Source organism: Bidens hawaiensis, unplaced genomic scaffold (genome assembly GCF_021521415.1).
Source record: "Bidens hawaiensis isolate Kalapana, Puna unplaced genomic scaffold, B.hawaiensis_p1.1 tig00014410_1, whole genome shotgun sequence".
NCBI classification, from domain to species: domain Eukaryota; kingdom Viridiplantae; phylum Streptophyta; class Magnoliopsida; order Asterales; family Asteraceae; genus Bidens; species Bidens hawaiensis.
In genome coordinates this window covers 118,081-135,087 of record NW_027492251.1, presented here as the reverse complement: position 1 = coordinate 135,087, position 17,007 = coordinate 118,081, and the positions used below count along the sequence as shown (strand labels likewise).

Here is a 17,007-nt window from a genome sequence, read left to right as displayed (position 1 = left end):
TAAATGAGATGTTATAACCCGATTTAAAAGCTATATGGGTTTGATGAGACCCAAAACCTGTTTATTTTTTTACTATAAAATTGGTTTTTAATTATAAATAATATATATATATTTTTTAAATAAATCATAAATTAATTTTTAGTATATTCCTACTTTATAGGATTTTTATATCAAATATTTGGTGAGATTAGTTTTTAATTTAATGAGATGTTATAACTCGTTTAAGAAATATATGGGTTTGATAAGACCCATACCCGTGAATTCGGGTCAACTGCATGAGAAGCCTACATTTAGAAATCAAGCAAATCTAGTGACTCCAAAAAAAAGGGGAGCGACCACATCGCGACACATAGGATTTTTATGTTTTCGTTTATATATATTATAGATCTTTAGAGTTTGATGTCTTAGCTCCGAAATTTGGGTATTTTTGCCCATGAAAAATCCCAACAAATATTTTCCTACATAGGTGTTTTAATATTATTAATTTTTAATAATAAAGAAAAAAAGGAAAATATATATAAGGTTTTTTGCAAACTCATCCGTATGAGTTTTTACACCAAAATTGGTGTTATGGTTTTAGCCCATGCGGGCTTTGACTTCTTGGACAAGAAAGAAACAAAATCGGAAGTTTGTTTTCTGGATATATATTCAACCGACATCACACAACATATATAGAGAACTGTAGGGGTATGGTATTAAAACCCGGTTCTACGACCCTAAATCTATTATGTTTGGCTTATTTTATTACATGGACTAATACAATGTTATTGGGCTGAGGGGGTTTTGTGGAGGTAACCCTAATTGGGCTAGGCCCATTAGGGTACCATGATGGTGGCCATGAGACTCTCTATATAAGGAGGTCTCCACCTCTTTATTAGGGGTCATGCTCAATAAGAGCCACCACCACTTTTTTGTGTCTGTGAACAAGAAATCCTCAGGATATCTTAGCAGTCACCTCCACACCCCCGAAACCATTGCAGGTCTCAACATTGCAGGTCACAGGCGCAGCCGCAGTAGAAGAAGATCAAGACGTGGTTCGTTCATCTCGAAAATCCGTGGAAACATCGTCATGGATCAGGTAAGATTCATTTCGTGCTTCGACATTCGTTCATCTCGAAAATCCGTGGAAACATCGTCATGGATCAGGTAAGATTCATTTCGTGCTTCGACAAGAACTGTTTTCTTCATTTATATATATCACGCAAGGAAGGCAAGAGAATATTTTGTGGTGTATCCCTATTCAGCCGACACAAGCAAAGAAACCAGAAAACCTTTGGTTGTTATTCCTCTTCTGCCGTAACAAAACATTACGAAGAGAAGTTTTTTTGTGCTCCAAGGTTTTGGTGTTTTGTGAAGATAAGAGACGTTTTAGAGACCTGGTTTGTTTCTTCGTTGGTGTTACCTTTTACTCTTTGTTTTATTTCATATACTTGATGTTAGTTTGTTCAAGTATATGATGATTTGTGTATGCCTTAGTTTTACCTAGAGAAGAATTTGTATTGCTCTTTATTAGTGATAATAGATTTGAAACGGCTCTAGTAGTCCCGTAGTTTTTACTCTCATCTTGAGAGGTTTTCCACGCTAAAATTTTTGTGTCACTTTTACTTTTAGATATTTGTTTGATTCCTCATTGGTTCATTCGGGTCGGGAAAAAGTTTAGTCAAACGAAGATTAATTCCGCACTTTTGTTTACAGTTCGTGGCTAGGTGGTCGTTTTTCCCAACACTAACACTTGTTTATTCTGTTGTCTTTGATACCTTTGTTGGTGTCTTAGCCCCGTGGATTTTTTAAATAAGGTTTAGCGGTCAAAAACTTTTTTTAGTTTACCAAGAGGTTGTGATGCAACTTGTTGCTCGTCTTATAGTAATCGTACTTCTCTTTTTATTTATTAACGTTGTTTCGAAATTTAGTCAAAAAAAATTTTTTTTCTTAAAAAGGATGCTAAACAATCAATAAGAAGATTTAGGGTATTTAATAATTACATGGTTTGCGGTAGGCGAACATGGAACGGGATCGCAATTCGCTAGGTCTCTAAAATTCGGTATGACGGGGTAGGCTCATTTTGGATCGGCCATATAATGTGGTACTATGCATGTAATTTTTCAAAAATTATATATATAATTTTCCAACTTTAGGACAATAATTTGAAATTAGATCATCGATCTCATTTATATACCTTGGACATTGCATGCATGCAAAATGAGAGACATGCCGGTTAAAAGATTCAAAAGGTTATGTGAAGAAGAAGAAGAAGAAGAAGAGGAAACGATGACGTTGGCGGACAGGCTATCAAACATGCCAGAATCCCTGCGGCTTCGCATTCTTTCTTGTCTTGACTCCAGGCAGGCTGTTCGAACATTGGTGTTATCGAAATCATGGCTCTCTACATGGACTTGTATTCCGGTTCTCAATTTCACTTCCTATGGTTTCGATTACTTTGTCATCAATGCTTTATCCGGTCGTCAATCCGTGAAGCTGGATAAGTTAACCTTCAAACACGTTGGAGACTGCGGTGACGAGATTTCCCAGCTGGTTTTCGATTACGCGTTTTCACAAGGTGTCGAAGAACTGGAAGCAAGCATCCAAAACATCAAGAGTTGGCCAACCGGGTCATCGGATACACTAACAAGCTTGAAATTTACCAAGATTGGAAGTATTAGTGCGGGTTACACGTTTTTGGAACTAAGATCAGCAGGATCATTCAAGAATCTCACCAGTTTATATCTCAGATATGTAACTATTGGGGATCTTGATCCTTTCTCAGGGTTTCCAGCGCTAAATAAGTTAAGATTGGACTTTTGTCCTCTTGCAACGGAGGGCAATGCTTTGAACGTACACGCACCGCAACTTTCAAAATTTACCATCTTTTACGGCAGAGAGCAGTCCGTACGTCGCTGTGAATTCACTACTCCAAAACTTAAACATTTCGATTGGCAGGGGAGTGAAATTCCGCACTTGATGGGTAGTTTTCCTATTCTTCAGGCAGTGTTCGTTAAATACATTGGCCGTCGCCACCAAGAAAAAGCAAGCATCCAAGACATCAAGAGTTGGTCATCGGATTCAATAACAAGCTTGAAATTTATGAAGAGTGGAAGTATTATTGCGGGTCGCACGTTTTTGGAACCAAGATCAGTAGGATCATTCAAGAATCTCACCAATTTATATCTCCAAAATGTAACTATTGGGGATCCTGATCCTTTCTCGGGGTTTCCCGCGCTAGAAAAGTTACAATTGGACGTTTGTCCGCTTACAACCGAGGACAATGCTTTGAACGTACACGCACCGCAACTTTCAGAATTTACCATCTTTTACAACAGAGGGCAGTCTGTACGCCGCTGTGAATTCACAACTCCAAAACTTAAATATTTCTATTGGAACGGGAGGGATATTCCGCACTTGACGGGTGGTTTTCCTGTTCTTGAGACGGTGTCCATCGACTACAACGGTTATTGCCGCCAAGAGAAAGAGAGGATGATGTTTGATGATCTGCTGATGTTGTTTAATTCTTTACGCAATGCCAGATCGCTTGACCTGTCCTCGCCTGTTGTTCATTTACTCACACTGTTTCCTCTAAATGGATCCTCACCGCCTTTCCCGAAGTTGAAGTGTTTGAAGCTGCATCTTGAATCTTTTCGCAATCCACACTTGTTTTTCCAGCGCCCGTGCAGGTTGTTGACGGAATTGTTGGAGCTTGTTCCAGGTCTGAAAGCTTACTTGTTGCCCAGGTCACCAGACTCTTTCTTTGGCGTATGGGTACGAAACAAACCCGGTGAGGTCGTGAGGATGCTACCTTAAATGCAGTTGCTAGAAGAGGAATTTAAAACATTTGAGTAAAGTTTTGCTTAGTAATTTTTATTTTTGGGTAAGAAATATAATTTTGCTTATTCGTAACAATGCCTAATTACACTAAGGTGATGATGATAATAAGAATAAGTAAACAATGGATGAATTCCTTTGAGAAAAATCTTCAAGCAAATGGTGAAGGCGTAGTTGATCATTGAGTTTTAGTTCATTTTATTTTAGTTTTTATAAGAATTTTTTTTCTCTGTTAGCAAAATATATATTTAGTGTAACGCCTAACGATGGGTCGATGGCCGCCCTACAAAATATCCTCGGTCTACCGCCATTGCTGCCTTCGACCACCAAGGTGACATCAAGTCATCAACCATTCCGGCTGCATACATAATCAATGTCCCTGAATTCACTTTCAAATATTTTACAAAATATCCTCGGTCTACCGCCATTGCTGCCTTCGACCACCAAGGTGACATCAAGTCATCAACCATTCCGGCTGCATACATAATCAATGTCCCTGAATTCACTTCCAAATTTTGATAAAGACTCAAAAAAGTCAACCTTCAAAGAGATAAGAAGCATTTCCCTGAATGCTCTATTTGCAAGTTGAAATGCAGCATATTATTAAAAAGCCAGGCATATTTTTCATTTATATAAAAACTAAATAATATAATGAATCTTAGATGCATGACATAGGAATAGATAATATCAAGTAGGCAAAGGTTGATTCCTCCAAAAACTGCCAACTGCTAAGCAAACTGAGCGATCCAGAGAGTCCCATAAACATTTTTCTTCTGGATATAATTATATAAAATAAAATAAAACAATAATTTACATCAAAACAGTAAAATAATCCATATAATATAAACTACTTCCTAAATAAAAAAGTTACCAAGCTTGAGTTACCGCTTAGGTGCCATGTCTTTTCCATTGAACTCGTTGCCACCACCGCCTCTGCCGCCACCATGTCCAGTGAACCCATCAAGACCGCCGCCCATGGAAGTCATTAGAGCCGACAGACCACTGGTTGTTCCGCCACCAACTGCCATACCCAACCCGAGAAAATCAAGAGTGGCAAGCTTAGGCCCGTATACAGACGGAGTCCCCATCATAAGTTCTTGCAAACCGGGCCGCCCATCAAAGCCCATCCCGAGCCCAAGCCCGATAGAAGGACCTGAAACCGAACCACCGTCTGTGTCATCCCGTTCAAGCCCGTATCCTCTAAGTAGCGAGGCACCTGAAGCGGTTGCGCCCATCTGAGCGGCCTTCTGAAGTAATGCTGTTGCTGACATGGTGGGCTGAGGTGGCGGCCCATATTGTCCAGCTGTTCTGAAATTGGTTGACAAGCATAGTGATATGGGTTCTTGAGATGATAATGGGAGTGTAATATCAGGTGGTTGTGTCGGTCTGGACATGGATTGGATAAAATCTTTGAATCCAGTTGTTTGGGGTTGTGGTTGTAAACTTTTCGGTGCGGTTGATGATGCAAATAAGCTAGCGAATACACTACTACTTGTGCTTACTGTATTGGATGAGCTAACGCTACAGCTTCCGGTCAACCCTGCCACCAACGGTGGTGGGTTTTCTACAACAGGTTTTGAATCATGAATCATGTTTGAACTTTCTGGCAAATCTGCAGACAATATGTACTAAATTGAAACTTTAAATGAAATAACTGGGTTGAATCTCATTATTAAAGTATATAAAGAATAAACTACCATTTTCGTCTATGTAGTTTGGTCACTTTTGCTACTTTCGTCCATTTTTACTTTTTATCCACTTGTTTACTCTAGGGTTTCAAACACTTGTCGTTTTCATCCATCTCATTAACGGCATCCAACTTGACCGTTAAAGGTTGTTTAAATGCGGGGTATTTATGTCTGTTTAGATGCTTTAATATAGAGTTTATAGAAAATTGGATGAAAGTAGCGAAACTGATCAAACCCTAAGAACGGAAATGGTAGTTTACTATATAAACTCTAAACTAAAACACCTAAAAAGATATAAAAACCCTTCATGTAACTGACCTTTAACGGTCAAATTGAATGGTGTCAGTGAGATGGATGACAATGGCAAGTTTTTGAAGCCCCAGAGTGAACAAGTGGAGAAAAATAAAATAGACGAATGTGCGAAAGTGACCAAACCACAAGGAGGAAAATGGTGGTTAACTTGTATATAAAGTTATACCTGGAGAATTTGCAATGCACAAAACTGAAGATGTTACAGGTACTGCAGGAGTGACGGGCAGTGGTGGTGGTGGAGGAAGCGCTAGTAATGGTTGTGGTGGTGGCGACGGTGATGCTGATGAGGTTGATTGTAGTGCTGAGTCTGTATCTTTAAGCTTATGGTTTTCATCTATCTTGGGAGTTTCATCTACAGGCTGACATTTAGCACTCTCGACAGCTAACGCATCACAAAAAGCTCTGTGTGTAATAAAGCTATCCCGTCTTCATATAAACAAACAAAATGTGAAAACATGTTTTAGCAAATAACAAAGATTTTAATCTAACAAATATGAAATATCTAACCTTGAAAATAAAGTTCCACAATCACATTTATACTCTCGGGTTCCACATATCTTCAAATGAGCTTTCCAATCAGACTGAACCGCGTATTTCTTTGAGCACTGCTCACATGTCCATTTCTTCTCACCATGCTTCCGACTGTAGTGCTTTTTGATCCCGGTTAAATCACCTAATGCGCGTTTGGAATCATGATGCACACATGATGGCTCGGGACATACGTACACTCTTTTCCTAATCTCATTGGTTGTCCTCTGTTTAAGCTTCCATGGTAAATTGTGTCTTCTTCTATGAAGTTGCAGGTTTTGGTCTCTCTGAAACCCCTTATTGCAAACTTCACACACAAATCGATTTGTCGCCATTAATGTTTTCGGAGATAGAGCTATCACCTCTGCATCTGGATCTATATGTTGAATATTTTAAAACATTAATAAATCAACTTGAATCGGATTTAATTTCAATATAGCAAGCCCTAAGCCTAAGATTCCGATAAGTATATGCTAAAAAAGTGATCAATGCTTGCTTAAACCAGCGTGAAATCAGTTGTGACTGGGCTGTAAACGAACTAAACCGATCAAGCAGAACAAGGCTATGTTCTTGTTCACTCGTTAAGCTTTTATCAGACAAACGAACGGTTCACAAACACCTAACCAAACGGAAATTCTCGTTCGTGTTCGTTCATTAAGGCAATCAACTTGTTCGTGAACGGTTCATGAACACTAACAAACGAACACAAATCAACACAAACAATTTATTTTTTATTTTACTAACCGAGAATGTTCAATGTCAACGGTTCAGTCTGGCTACCAAGTTTGTGTTGGTGTTTTTTTTAACATTCATATTCACATATTCATAAATCATATGCATATGTTAATTAAAATTTACATATAAATTAATCACATAATACTCATATATAATTTTTGTATTACAGTTAAAGTTAATAGATTCGCTTCAACCTTGTTCATTCGTTAAGCTTTTATCAGACAAGCGAACGATTCACGAACAGCTAACCAAACGGAATTTCTCGTACGAGTTCGTTTCATTAAGGAAATCAACTCGTTCGTGAACGGTTGACAAACACTAACGAACGAACACAAATCAACACAAACAATGTTTTTTATTACTATTTGGCAAATTGAGAGTGGTCAGTGTCAACAGTTCGGTTTCAACGGGTTGGTCTATATGTTAGTTTACACATAAATTAATCACATAACACTCATATATAACTTTTGTATTATAGTTAAAGTTAATAAAATTAACTTTAATCTACATGACAAGGTTAAAAAAGTCATTAAAGAATACACAAAACCTTTAATGAACAAACATAAATAAACAAACATTAACGAACATAAACGTACACAAAAACAATTAAACGAACACAATTAAACTTCCTGTTCAAGTTTGTTCACTTATTAAACGAACGAACATAAACGAACAACTTTCCGAATTAGTGATATTTAATCATTAATCACTAATCTAACATCCAACTACCAATAAAGGCAACAAATTTAATAATAATATCCAGATGAATAATAAACCTAATTTAAGATTCAAACTTAACTAAATCACAATAATATACTATACTACCTGGTGTGCCAGCTAAATTCCGTTTACGTTTAGCCGGTTGTGCTGTCGGCGCCGGCGTCTGATTAGCCGGAGAAGATATAGTAGCTTCGCCGGAAACTGTAGACTCGTTAACCGCCGAGGAGTTGTCGAATTCAGTCGTCATGAGATTAATAATATTATTATTATCGTAGGGTTTCAAAAGAGTACAAAGACAAGGGTTTCAGACATTAGCCCCAAATCTTTAGGGCTATTGATTGAATCTTAGAGATATATACAGATAGATCACTAGAATCTGATATTAAAAGGAAATAAATCAATAATAATAATAATAATAATAATAATAACAATAATAATAATTGGGTTTTTTTTACGTGTTGCGACGGTGCATTAACGCACATTCAGTTGCTATAACTTAAGTTTGTTACGATACCGACATCTATCAGCGCAGAAAAAATAACTACACTGGTATTAATAATAATAATAAAATATAGTTTCTGATGAGAGCCACGTGAAGTCAGTTGGTATCGGTTAGTTTCGTTACGATGCATGCAATAAATCAAAATATAATTAGTGGACACCTAGAATACTTGTGTGATTTATAACACAAAGAAATAGTTTATTTAAAACAATGTTTATTTGGTTGGTAAAACTCAGAAATTGTGACGGTGAGCCAATGCGAAGTCGGATGGTATCGGATAGTTTTATTACAATACATGCAATAAACCCAAAATTTAATTAGTAGACGCCTAGAATACTTGTGTTGTTTATAACACAAAGAAATGGCTTATTTAAAACAACGCTTATTTGGTTGGTAAAACTCAGAAGTTGTGATGGTGAGACAATACGAATTGCGGTTTCAGTTACTGTTTTTTACGGTACCATAAATAAAACAACAATAGTTATTTGTTTAAAGCAATTAAAAATAATAAATTTGAAAAACGTGACATGTGTTGGCGCAACATTATAATAAAGGCTCTTGCAACACCAAAATCTTTTATTTATCTATAAGAATAATAATAATAACAATATCAAATAATTGTAATAATAATAATAATAATAATATTGATAACGAAGTAATTTGGTGGAAATATCTTGGAAGAGAAGGCAGCAAAAAGTCGTCGTTTAATGAATTTTCAATGAGATTGGGTTTTGAGAAGGGTAATTTGGGAATTAAGCAAATGTCTTAGTTTGGTTTCATAACCATGGTTAAAATAGAATAATATTTTGTGGTCTAAAAGTCAAAGTGCTTTTGGTTTTGGTTTTGGCCTTTATAGTTTTAGACCAACAAGCACGTGATGTATCATTATCATGGAACATGTTCTATTGGGTTTGTTCCACCATTTAAACATCATAGACCAAGAGGGGAAGAGAGAGAGAGGATGAAGGGTGTGTAGCCAAGTTAGGTGAAAACGAAGAGAGAGGGTGAAGGGTGTCTGGAATTTCGAACGGAAGCACAAACTCCGGATGGGATTTATGAGGGCGATGAGAGAGAGACGAATGGTGGTAACATGGTGTGGATGCACTAACTCGTGTACATTTGAGATTCCACCATCTTTCATTGTGCCCATAATGTGCTTGTAAATTTGTTTTTTTTCGTTAGAATAAACATTTTTCCGGATCAACTATTATAAAATTGTGCATGCCAAAGCATGTTAAAGTGTGAAGCATTGATATTGTAGCCAAGACAGTCGTTATGGCTGTGTTGGCGTAACATAACAAAATGATATGAGATTTCCTTATCGTGTTACACAAAGATAGTCATGTAAAATAATAAGTTTCACGTATCATCGTAAATGTTTTCACATCAGCAATGTTTTTGTCAATTTTTACTTTACATATTGTTTATCTTTCTTTTTTTCACCAATGAACATATGTAGCTTTGATTCGACTTCACATTCGATTTTCGAAACATTACGTACTATAAATTTTGCACAAAACATTTAATAACATGATTTCAATAAAATTTTGACACGTTTTAAAATCTTGTATCTTTGATGTAGACTGATGAGATTAACTAATACCATATTATTAAATGAAATTCAACACTGGTTGTTGACGGAATAATCTAGCAAGTCAGAGCAGATTAGTGACATGACTTGGGAATTAGTGGAGTTTTGGTTGCTTTTAATATTAAAAATTGTGTTGTTTTCACAAACGTCAAAAAAGTGATATCTTGTCTTGCTTTTTAGAAACATAGAAAGGCTATATACTAAAAGTATAATTTTTTTTTTTGCTGTTGGTGACCATTGACAAAGTAAAACTTTTATAAACCATTAAGCGGTTGGGAAATCTTGAGTTAAAGTCATACACGTAACCGAAATTTAACATTAAAAAATATGTATAAATTTAAGGACCGGTAAAACTAATAACATGACTTATGATTATTGTAACTAAGAGTTTTCATGGAGCAAATTAGTCTCTCTCTTTTTTTTTATTAAAACAGAAAAACAAGTTCAAAAGATAAAAACAATTACACCTTCCTATTTATTATTCATCCACATATTACCTATATTCATGTTCATTAGATTTAATGAACACGAACGTAACCACCGCCTTCCTCCATAACTCCACCACCCATACTCCCCCATCCTCCACCACCTTCCTCCCAAGGTGGCATTCTACTACCACCTCCCTCTTCTTGAGGGACCCAAGGCGGCATTCTACTACCACCTCCTTCTTCTTGAGGGGCCCAAGGTGGCATTATACTGCCGCCTCCTTCTTCTTGAGGAGGCACTTCGCTACCTCCTCCCTCTTCTTGAGGTGGGAATTCACTGCCGCCTCCCTCCTCTGGTGGCACTCCTCCTCCGCCTGCCTCCTCTTGTTCCTTTGCGGCTTCTTCTTCAGCACACGAAATACATTCGGAGATAATATTTTCTGTTCTAGCCGACAACAACCAATCTATTGTCATGTTTTTTACATTAAAAGACTTTTGCAACACACTCCTATCCAACCTTTGGAGAATTGAATTCTTTCCCGTTAGATATTGAGCATTTTCTTTCTTCGTTCCCAACTTGAACCCCACGAACACAAACGAGTCATTGTTGAAAGACATTTGAGCCATCGGATGAGACCTTGGCACCACAAACACATCACCTTCTTCAACTTTAAGCCTTGAATTCTTGCACTCTGATTCGCCGGCAATGCCGGGGCAGATCACTTGAATTATCCCTTGCCCTTGCAACACAACTGCTATTTGAGCGGTGTTTGGGTCCCAGTGTGGCCCCATCAACGATCCCTTCATTTCAACAATAAAACATCATAAAACCTTGAACCATTGTACGATAGTAGTTACATAACTTTGAAAAGACTCGGTTAACACAATTTATATCATTTAAAAAATTAAATAAAATTATTCACATTGTTTGTATAAGCCAGTTTTAAAAGGGTTAAACTATAGCTACACCACCCAATCTGATTTTACACCACCGTTGTCCAAAAGAAACTCAAACGGCCGTTTTGACAAAAAAAAGTCAAACTTTGAAGCTATTGGTCAGAACGATTGTTTAAACCATATTTGGACGACCAGTATGTCCGTTAGGTGCCAGACTTTGAAAATTATTGGTCTGATTAACCGTTTGGCTAATTTCTGAATGGTCGTTCTGATCATAGACGTTCAAACTTTGAAATTTTAATCAAAATGAACACTAGACCCATTCCTTTCTCCAACCCACTAGAATTCAAATAAACTCATAAATTAAAGAGTGTGTTCCAAACAACTAACTGACCTTGGTTAGATTCACCATGAAGACACCAAAGTAAGTGTGTTTCAACACATCCTGTGTCACTGTTGCACTCCACCCAAAACAAGTTTCGACATCACGATCCTCTTTAAAGATATTGTATGCCTTCATTTTGTTATCTATGTCAATGTCCTTGCTTCTTCCAAATAACCCTCTGATTCCCCATAAACCAACGTCGGTTGAGTTCGCTTCCGGCTGTCCTTCCACAATCAACGGCTGTCTTTCTGCTCCTCTTAGCTCTTGTATCACTTCCGGCGGCACCTGGAAAAGATTCAAACTCGTTAATTAATTTGTCAACTCCAGTTTCGGCGAGAAGTTTGTTTATGTCTGCTCTTTTAATAAATGAATGAACACGAAAATGAAAAGGAACTTTGTACGATTAACTAAATGAATGAACATGAACAAAGACGATGTTTGTTCACTTTTGTTCATGAACGTTCGACAATGGGTTATTTTATGTTCGTGTAATGCTTGTTTGTTCAAGGTTTTTAATATTTTTTAATGACTGGTCTATTCTTATTTTGTAGATTTAAGCAAAATTATTAACTATACAGATAAATAATAAGAGTAATTATGTGATTAAATGATTAATATATATGTAAAATTAAATTATGAATACGATTGTTTGATAAAACACTAACACAAATTTTGTAGCCGGAGCGATCGTTGACACTGATAGCGAAATCAAATAAAACATTGTTTGTATTCATTTGTGTTCGTGAACGTTCACAAACGAGTTCATTTCCTTAACAAACAAACATGATCAAGACCTTGTTTGATTCGGTTCGATTTATTTACAGCCCTATGTATGTGTGTGTGTGAGAGAGAGAGAGAGAGAGAGAGAGAGAGAGTTAAGAGAGTACACTGAGGGTTGACTGGAGGACTTGATCATCAAAGCCTAATACCAAATCATGAACAGGAGTGTATACTCCAGCAACTTGTGGTTCAATCTGCAGCATGTAACACCATAGTTAATTAATAAACTCTATGCTATTTTAATGGTTCAAAACCATATATATCTTGAAGCATGCCAGTGTACAAGATTACAAAATGTTCAGAAACATATCCTTAATTCCTTAAACATACATGCAAGTGTACACATTAATAAGTTAATGTTGATATATATATATAATACCTGTAGATCAACCTCTGAACCGGGAAAAATGGCGTAAATCTGAAGGTTCTGGAACCGGTAACCACCGGATTGAACATTGTTTTCTATGTAGAAAACAGTTTCGGAAGTCAGTCGAAAAATGTCTCCTTTATGCAACAACACTTGTTGGACCTTATCTTTCTCTGCGTTCATCCAACTCAAGGTTCCATAGCCTGATAATCATTCACAAGTTTTATAAATGTTATTAATAAATTACAAAGATGTTATCTTTTGGAATTAATATACAGAATTAGAGATCAAGTCCGTAATTTTCGCTCCTCCAAACAAAGAACATTGTACAATTTACCTTTTCTTCTTGTTAGTTATGATTATAAGGAGTGTTCACGGGCTGGTTTTTGTCAGTTTTGGGCGTAAACCTATAATTCGGTTTTTGAGTTTTTTAAAATCGTTCGGTTTCGATTTTTCTGTTTTACAATTTGCACTTTACATTTTCGGGATTTAAAAAGTTGACAAAAATAATAAATTTGTGTGAATAGTCTTTTTGTTAATTAATAAATAAATTAATTCTGTTTTACAATTTGCACTTTACAATTTGCACTTTATTATATTCTTATGAATTACTTAAATTAAAAAATGAAAATTAATATATAAATTCGGTTTTTCAGTTTTAATTACATGAAAAAAGCAATACCCAACCGAAAGTTCAACTTTTACACAAACATGATACAAAAGAGTACTCAGTTTTTGTCTGGCCCTAGTTTGGTTTTCTCGGTTTCCTGCACACCCCTAGTAATTATTATCGAACAAAAGCATAATACCTGAGTCAACATAGAAAACCATCTCCGAATGAAGATAAACCGGCAAAAAGAGAGCACGAGGATTCAACGTAATAAACTGAAGGTAATAACTCCCATTGCTACCACCTCTAATCTTAACAGCGGACACTTCACCAAACTCCGTCGACACCAATGGCCACCTCTCATCCTTTTTCACCGTAGGTCCATCGCTCACTGGCACAGGACCTTCAGCAACACCAGCCCCAGCACCAACACCAACACCAACACCGCTTAAAGCGGTTGTCACATGAGGAAAGTAGATAAAGTTACATGTTACAAAGATTAGAAGACAAAGTGAAAACACATTAGCCTTCATTTTCATTTTCATTTTCATTTGTTTGAAATGAATGCATGGGTATAGTGTTACAAATATAGGAAGTTTAGTGTAACGTGTCATTTGGTATTGAACAAGTGGAATATATGTGGGTGCGTGTAATGGGTATATGTTGCTAGACATGCATGTCGGTTGTTATTGTCTTTTAATCACAGGTTATTCATCGGCGATGTATAAACATGTTTTTAGGCATTGGTTTTGGAAGGACATGCAGAGGATAGAGATAGCCAAACTGAACTAGTATAGTGGTTTTTAATTTTTGCATTTAAGGTTGAAGATCATTTACATTGTAATGATTACAATATACGTATAAGAATTAACATGTGAGATGATAATACTAGAATAATTATTATATATTAATCTATAGTTTTTAGTTAGAGTAATTATTATTAGTTTAATCTCTTTTTATGCGTATTTACTGTAGTTCAAAAACCATAAAGTAATAATAGTGATTCTGTACATTAATTTTATTTGTGCCGGACACCACCCCTAGACAATTCAAGTAAACAAACATATATGAAAATACATATGTTAATTATGAGCACCCCCAACGTTGGATCCTTGGGAACACTAGTTGATCTAGTGGCGTCATAGCGTGTTGTTCTCGTATAATTTGATTATTGGTTCTGACATCCGCGTTTATACTACTATTTCCACTTTGATCACAAATGGAACTAAAAATGTAATTGTGACTGGAATTGTTACTACCACCTACAGATTTGAGATTGAAGATAACTGTCAATGCAAACGGGAGGTTAATGACGCGGGCATATATGTTCGTGAGAGGGTGTTTGTGGCATGGACATGTAATGCTATTGACCTCGTATTATTGTATTTCTATGGTTGTATGGATACGTTATGTATAATATTATATTCTTTTTTGGTGGGATGATCAATATTGCAAAATACGTACGAATGCTCGCACACCCATCTCATGTTGTTGTACATGCTAGTTACATGTCTACCTCTTTACCTACTTACTAGTTACTACCCCTTAGGTTGTTTGCATGCTACCATGTGTTTATTGTTTCATTTGTACCATATCATGCTAAAAACATGATTTCTAATTTTCTATATCATGATCTCTAAGTTGCTTCTCTATTCTTGGTTAAACACATTACATTTTATAAAACTTTATGAACAAAGTTTTGCTAATTAAATAACAGCATTCACGTTGGAATGTCATTCCCATCACTATATTTAGCTAAAAAGACATCTTAATAATTAAAACTTGTTCAGTTTATTTTATTTTATTTTTTTTTTAAAAAAACACTCCAAAAAAAAGAAGGTTATAGAAGATAAAAAGTTACATCGCCTACAAAGTTGTTACATTAATTACTGAAATCATATAATGGACAAAGATCCGATCAATTATACATATGGACCTGATTCAACGACATAGATAATTTTGGATCCATTGGGCTATTCATAACTTTGATAAGTGTTATTATTTTTACTTGAATTGGGCTTGGGCTAATTGAGCAGTTGAAACTCAAGAAAATTGAGGGTTATAATGTTATATAGAGGTGCACAAATCGGGTTTTTTAGATGCCCGGGTTCGGGTATGATCGGGTATTAATAATAATCGGGTCGGGTTCGGGTTGGGTATTGTCTCTAAAAACCATACTCTATGCATCGGGTTCGAGTCGGGTATAGAACCCGTGTAAGGTCGAACTAAAAAATATGTTGTGGGTTCTAAACTTGATTTGGGCAAATGGTGTACACATAATAGTACATATAGTGTGTGTAAATGTATCGTTAATAAAAATACTTTATTTTTTGCATTCAATCATTTCTTTGTTTTTTTCACTCTTTTCTCAGGGGGGGAGGGCTGGTTCTATTTTCCTCATACACACCACCCAATGGTGGTGTGCCACATCACCAGCTCCAAATCTATCACATTTGATGGATTTTAGAAGGGGTGGTGTGGTGTGGTGTGATAGGTTTTGGTATAGATACATACATATATATATATATAGGTTTTTGTGTGAGTGAGACGAGTGTATTTGGGGTATATATATAGAGAGAGAGAGAGAGAAGGAGAGTTCCATCACTCAAACCCACTATACGCGTGATGGCCATCACGCAAAGCTCCTCCATCAAGCTTGACAAGGCAGTGACGGCGGTGTTGAATAACCCACCACGCGTGATGGGTGATCCATCACGTGGTGCCCCGTCCCCCCCCCCCCCCCCCCTCATGACTCATGTACTGCCCACTTAGTATTAAGCAAAGGGTTGTTCCACCTTCGCATTTTACCCATATTTACTAATTCCATTTTTAAGTTTTTCAGTTTAACTAGTGACATGATCATATGTGTTGGTCAATTTAAAACAAATAAAATTATATCACCTCACTTCAACCTAATTCTACTTATTGTATATATCAACTTTTGTTTTTCTTAAAACGTGAGTTACTTTGAATATTCTAAAACGCTTCTTGTTATTCGTTAAGATAATTTAATTTAAATAGAGTAGATATACAACTTTTTTAGGTGCGTTGTATGTATAAGGGTATTAGGGTGTAGAGAGTGTGTCACCTTAAACTTAAGAAGTGTACGGAGATTGATGGAGACTATAAATAGAAATTATAAAAAAATAGAAAGGAGGTGACCAATACCCCCCCCCCCCCCCCGGTTCATTCGTTTCAAGAACCTGATTATGAAACCCGATTGCCTAACCTAATTTGTTAGGGATGTTTTACTGAGTGTAGCTGATGGATGCCGAGGGTTACCCGAATGAGATGCCCCTACCACCCTAGCTGTTTAAAAAGATAGTCCTCATTCATAATCTCAATCTCTTTTTATTCTTTTGTTTTACTTAAAAACAACTAAAGAAAAGTATATATGTGTTAGTTAAAGGAGATATAATGATGACTTATTTGTGGGGGAAAAATTGCCAATGACTAAGTGATTATTAGTAGAAAAAGGGTAATCATGGCTCTAAAGCCCATGTTTTCTTTCCTTCATGCAAAAAGAAACTTTAAGGCATCTTTCCAACCAAACACATCAACATTATTGGTCACAAAGAACCTTATTGTCACACTAGTGTATAAGAAAATAAGAATATAAGTTGCATAATAAATGGCAAAGTTGCTATTTCT

The 17,007-nt window shown here is 36.3% G+C and overlaps 3 protein-coding genes across 3 annotated transcripts; 1 reads left to right on the top strand and 2 right to left on the bottom strand.

Moving 5' to 3' along the window:
* Positions 1-2,208: 2,208 nt before the first annotated feature.
* LOC143546678 (putative F-box/FBD/LRR-repeat protein At4g03220) lies at positions 2,209-3,795 on the top strand. The gene has a single exon (XM_077038297.1). The coding sequence runs from the start codon at positions 2,209-2,211 to the stop codon at positions 3,793-3,795; it is 1,587 nt and encodes a 528-aa protein (XP_076894412.1).
* A 780-nt stretch (positions 3,796-4,575) lies between these two features.
* Positions 4,576-8,191, bottom strand: LOC143546672 (zinc finger protein ENHYDROUS-like). The gene is made up of 4 exons (XM_077038292.1): positions 7,905-8,191; positions 6,324-6,720; positions 5,983-6,242; positions 4,576-5,428 (listed from the first exon to the last, which is right to left on the bottom strand). Exons 1-4 carry the CDS (start codon positions 8,044-8,046, stop codon positions 4,698-4,700), a joined length of 1,530 nt encoding a protein of 509 aa, XP_076894407.1. The 5' UTR covers positions 8,047-8,191; the 3' UTR covers positions 4,576-4,697.
* Positions 8,192-10,410: 2,219 nt separating this feature from the next.
* LOC143546677 (vicilin-like seed storage protein At4g36700) lies at positions 10,411-14,166 on the bottom strand. Its single transcript, XM_077038296.1, has 5 exons — positions 13,556-14,166; positions 12,759-12,949; positions 12,487-12,573; positions 11,609-11,884; positions 10,411-11,118 (listed from the first exon to the last, which is right to left on the bottom strand). Exons 1-5 carry the CDS (start codon positions 14,028-14,030, stop codon positions 10,411-10,413), a joined length of 1,737 nt encoding a protein of 578 aa, XP_076894411.1. The 5' UTR covers positions 14,031-14,166.
* Between the last annotated feature and the right edge of the window lie 2,841 nt (positions 14,167-17,007).

What these genes read in the sequence shown, in the direction of transcription:
- LOC143546678 (XM_077038297.1), top strand. Translation starts at nt 2,209, where the DNA reads ATGCCGGTTAAAAGATTCAAAAGGTTATGTGAAGAAGAAGAAGAAGAA.
- LOC143546672 (XM_077038292.1), bottom strand. Translation starts at nt 8,046, where the DNA reads ATGACGACTGAATTCGACAACTCCTCGGCGGTTAACGAGTCTACAGTT. An exon ending in GAATTTAGCTGGCACACCAG is followed by an intron (nt 6,721 to 7,904) that starts GTAGTATAGTAT and finishes TTCAACATATAG; the next exon opens with ATCCAGATGCAGAGGTGATA. An exon ending in TGTGGAACTTTATTTTCAAG is followed by an intron (nt 6,243 to 6,323) that starts GTTAGATATTTC and finishes GTTTATATGAAG; the next exon opens with ACGGGATAGCTTTATTACAC.
- LOC143546677 (XM_077038296.1), bottom strand. Translation starts at nt 14,030, where the DNA reads ATGTCTAGCAACATATACCCATTACACGCACCCACATATATTCCACTT. An exon ending in GGTTTTCTATGTTGACTCAG is followed by an intron (nt 12,950 to 13,555) that starts GTATTATGCTTT and finishes AATGATTATCAG; the next exon opens with GCTATGGAACCTTGAGTTGG. An exon ending in GTTCAGAGGTTGATCTACAG is followed by an intron (nt 12,574 to 12,758) that starts GTATTATATATA and finishes TACATGCTGCAG; the next exon opens with ATTGAACCACAAGTTGCTGG.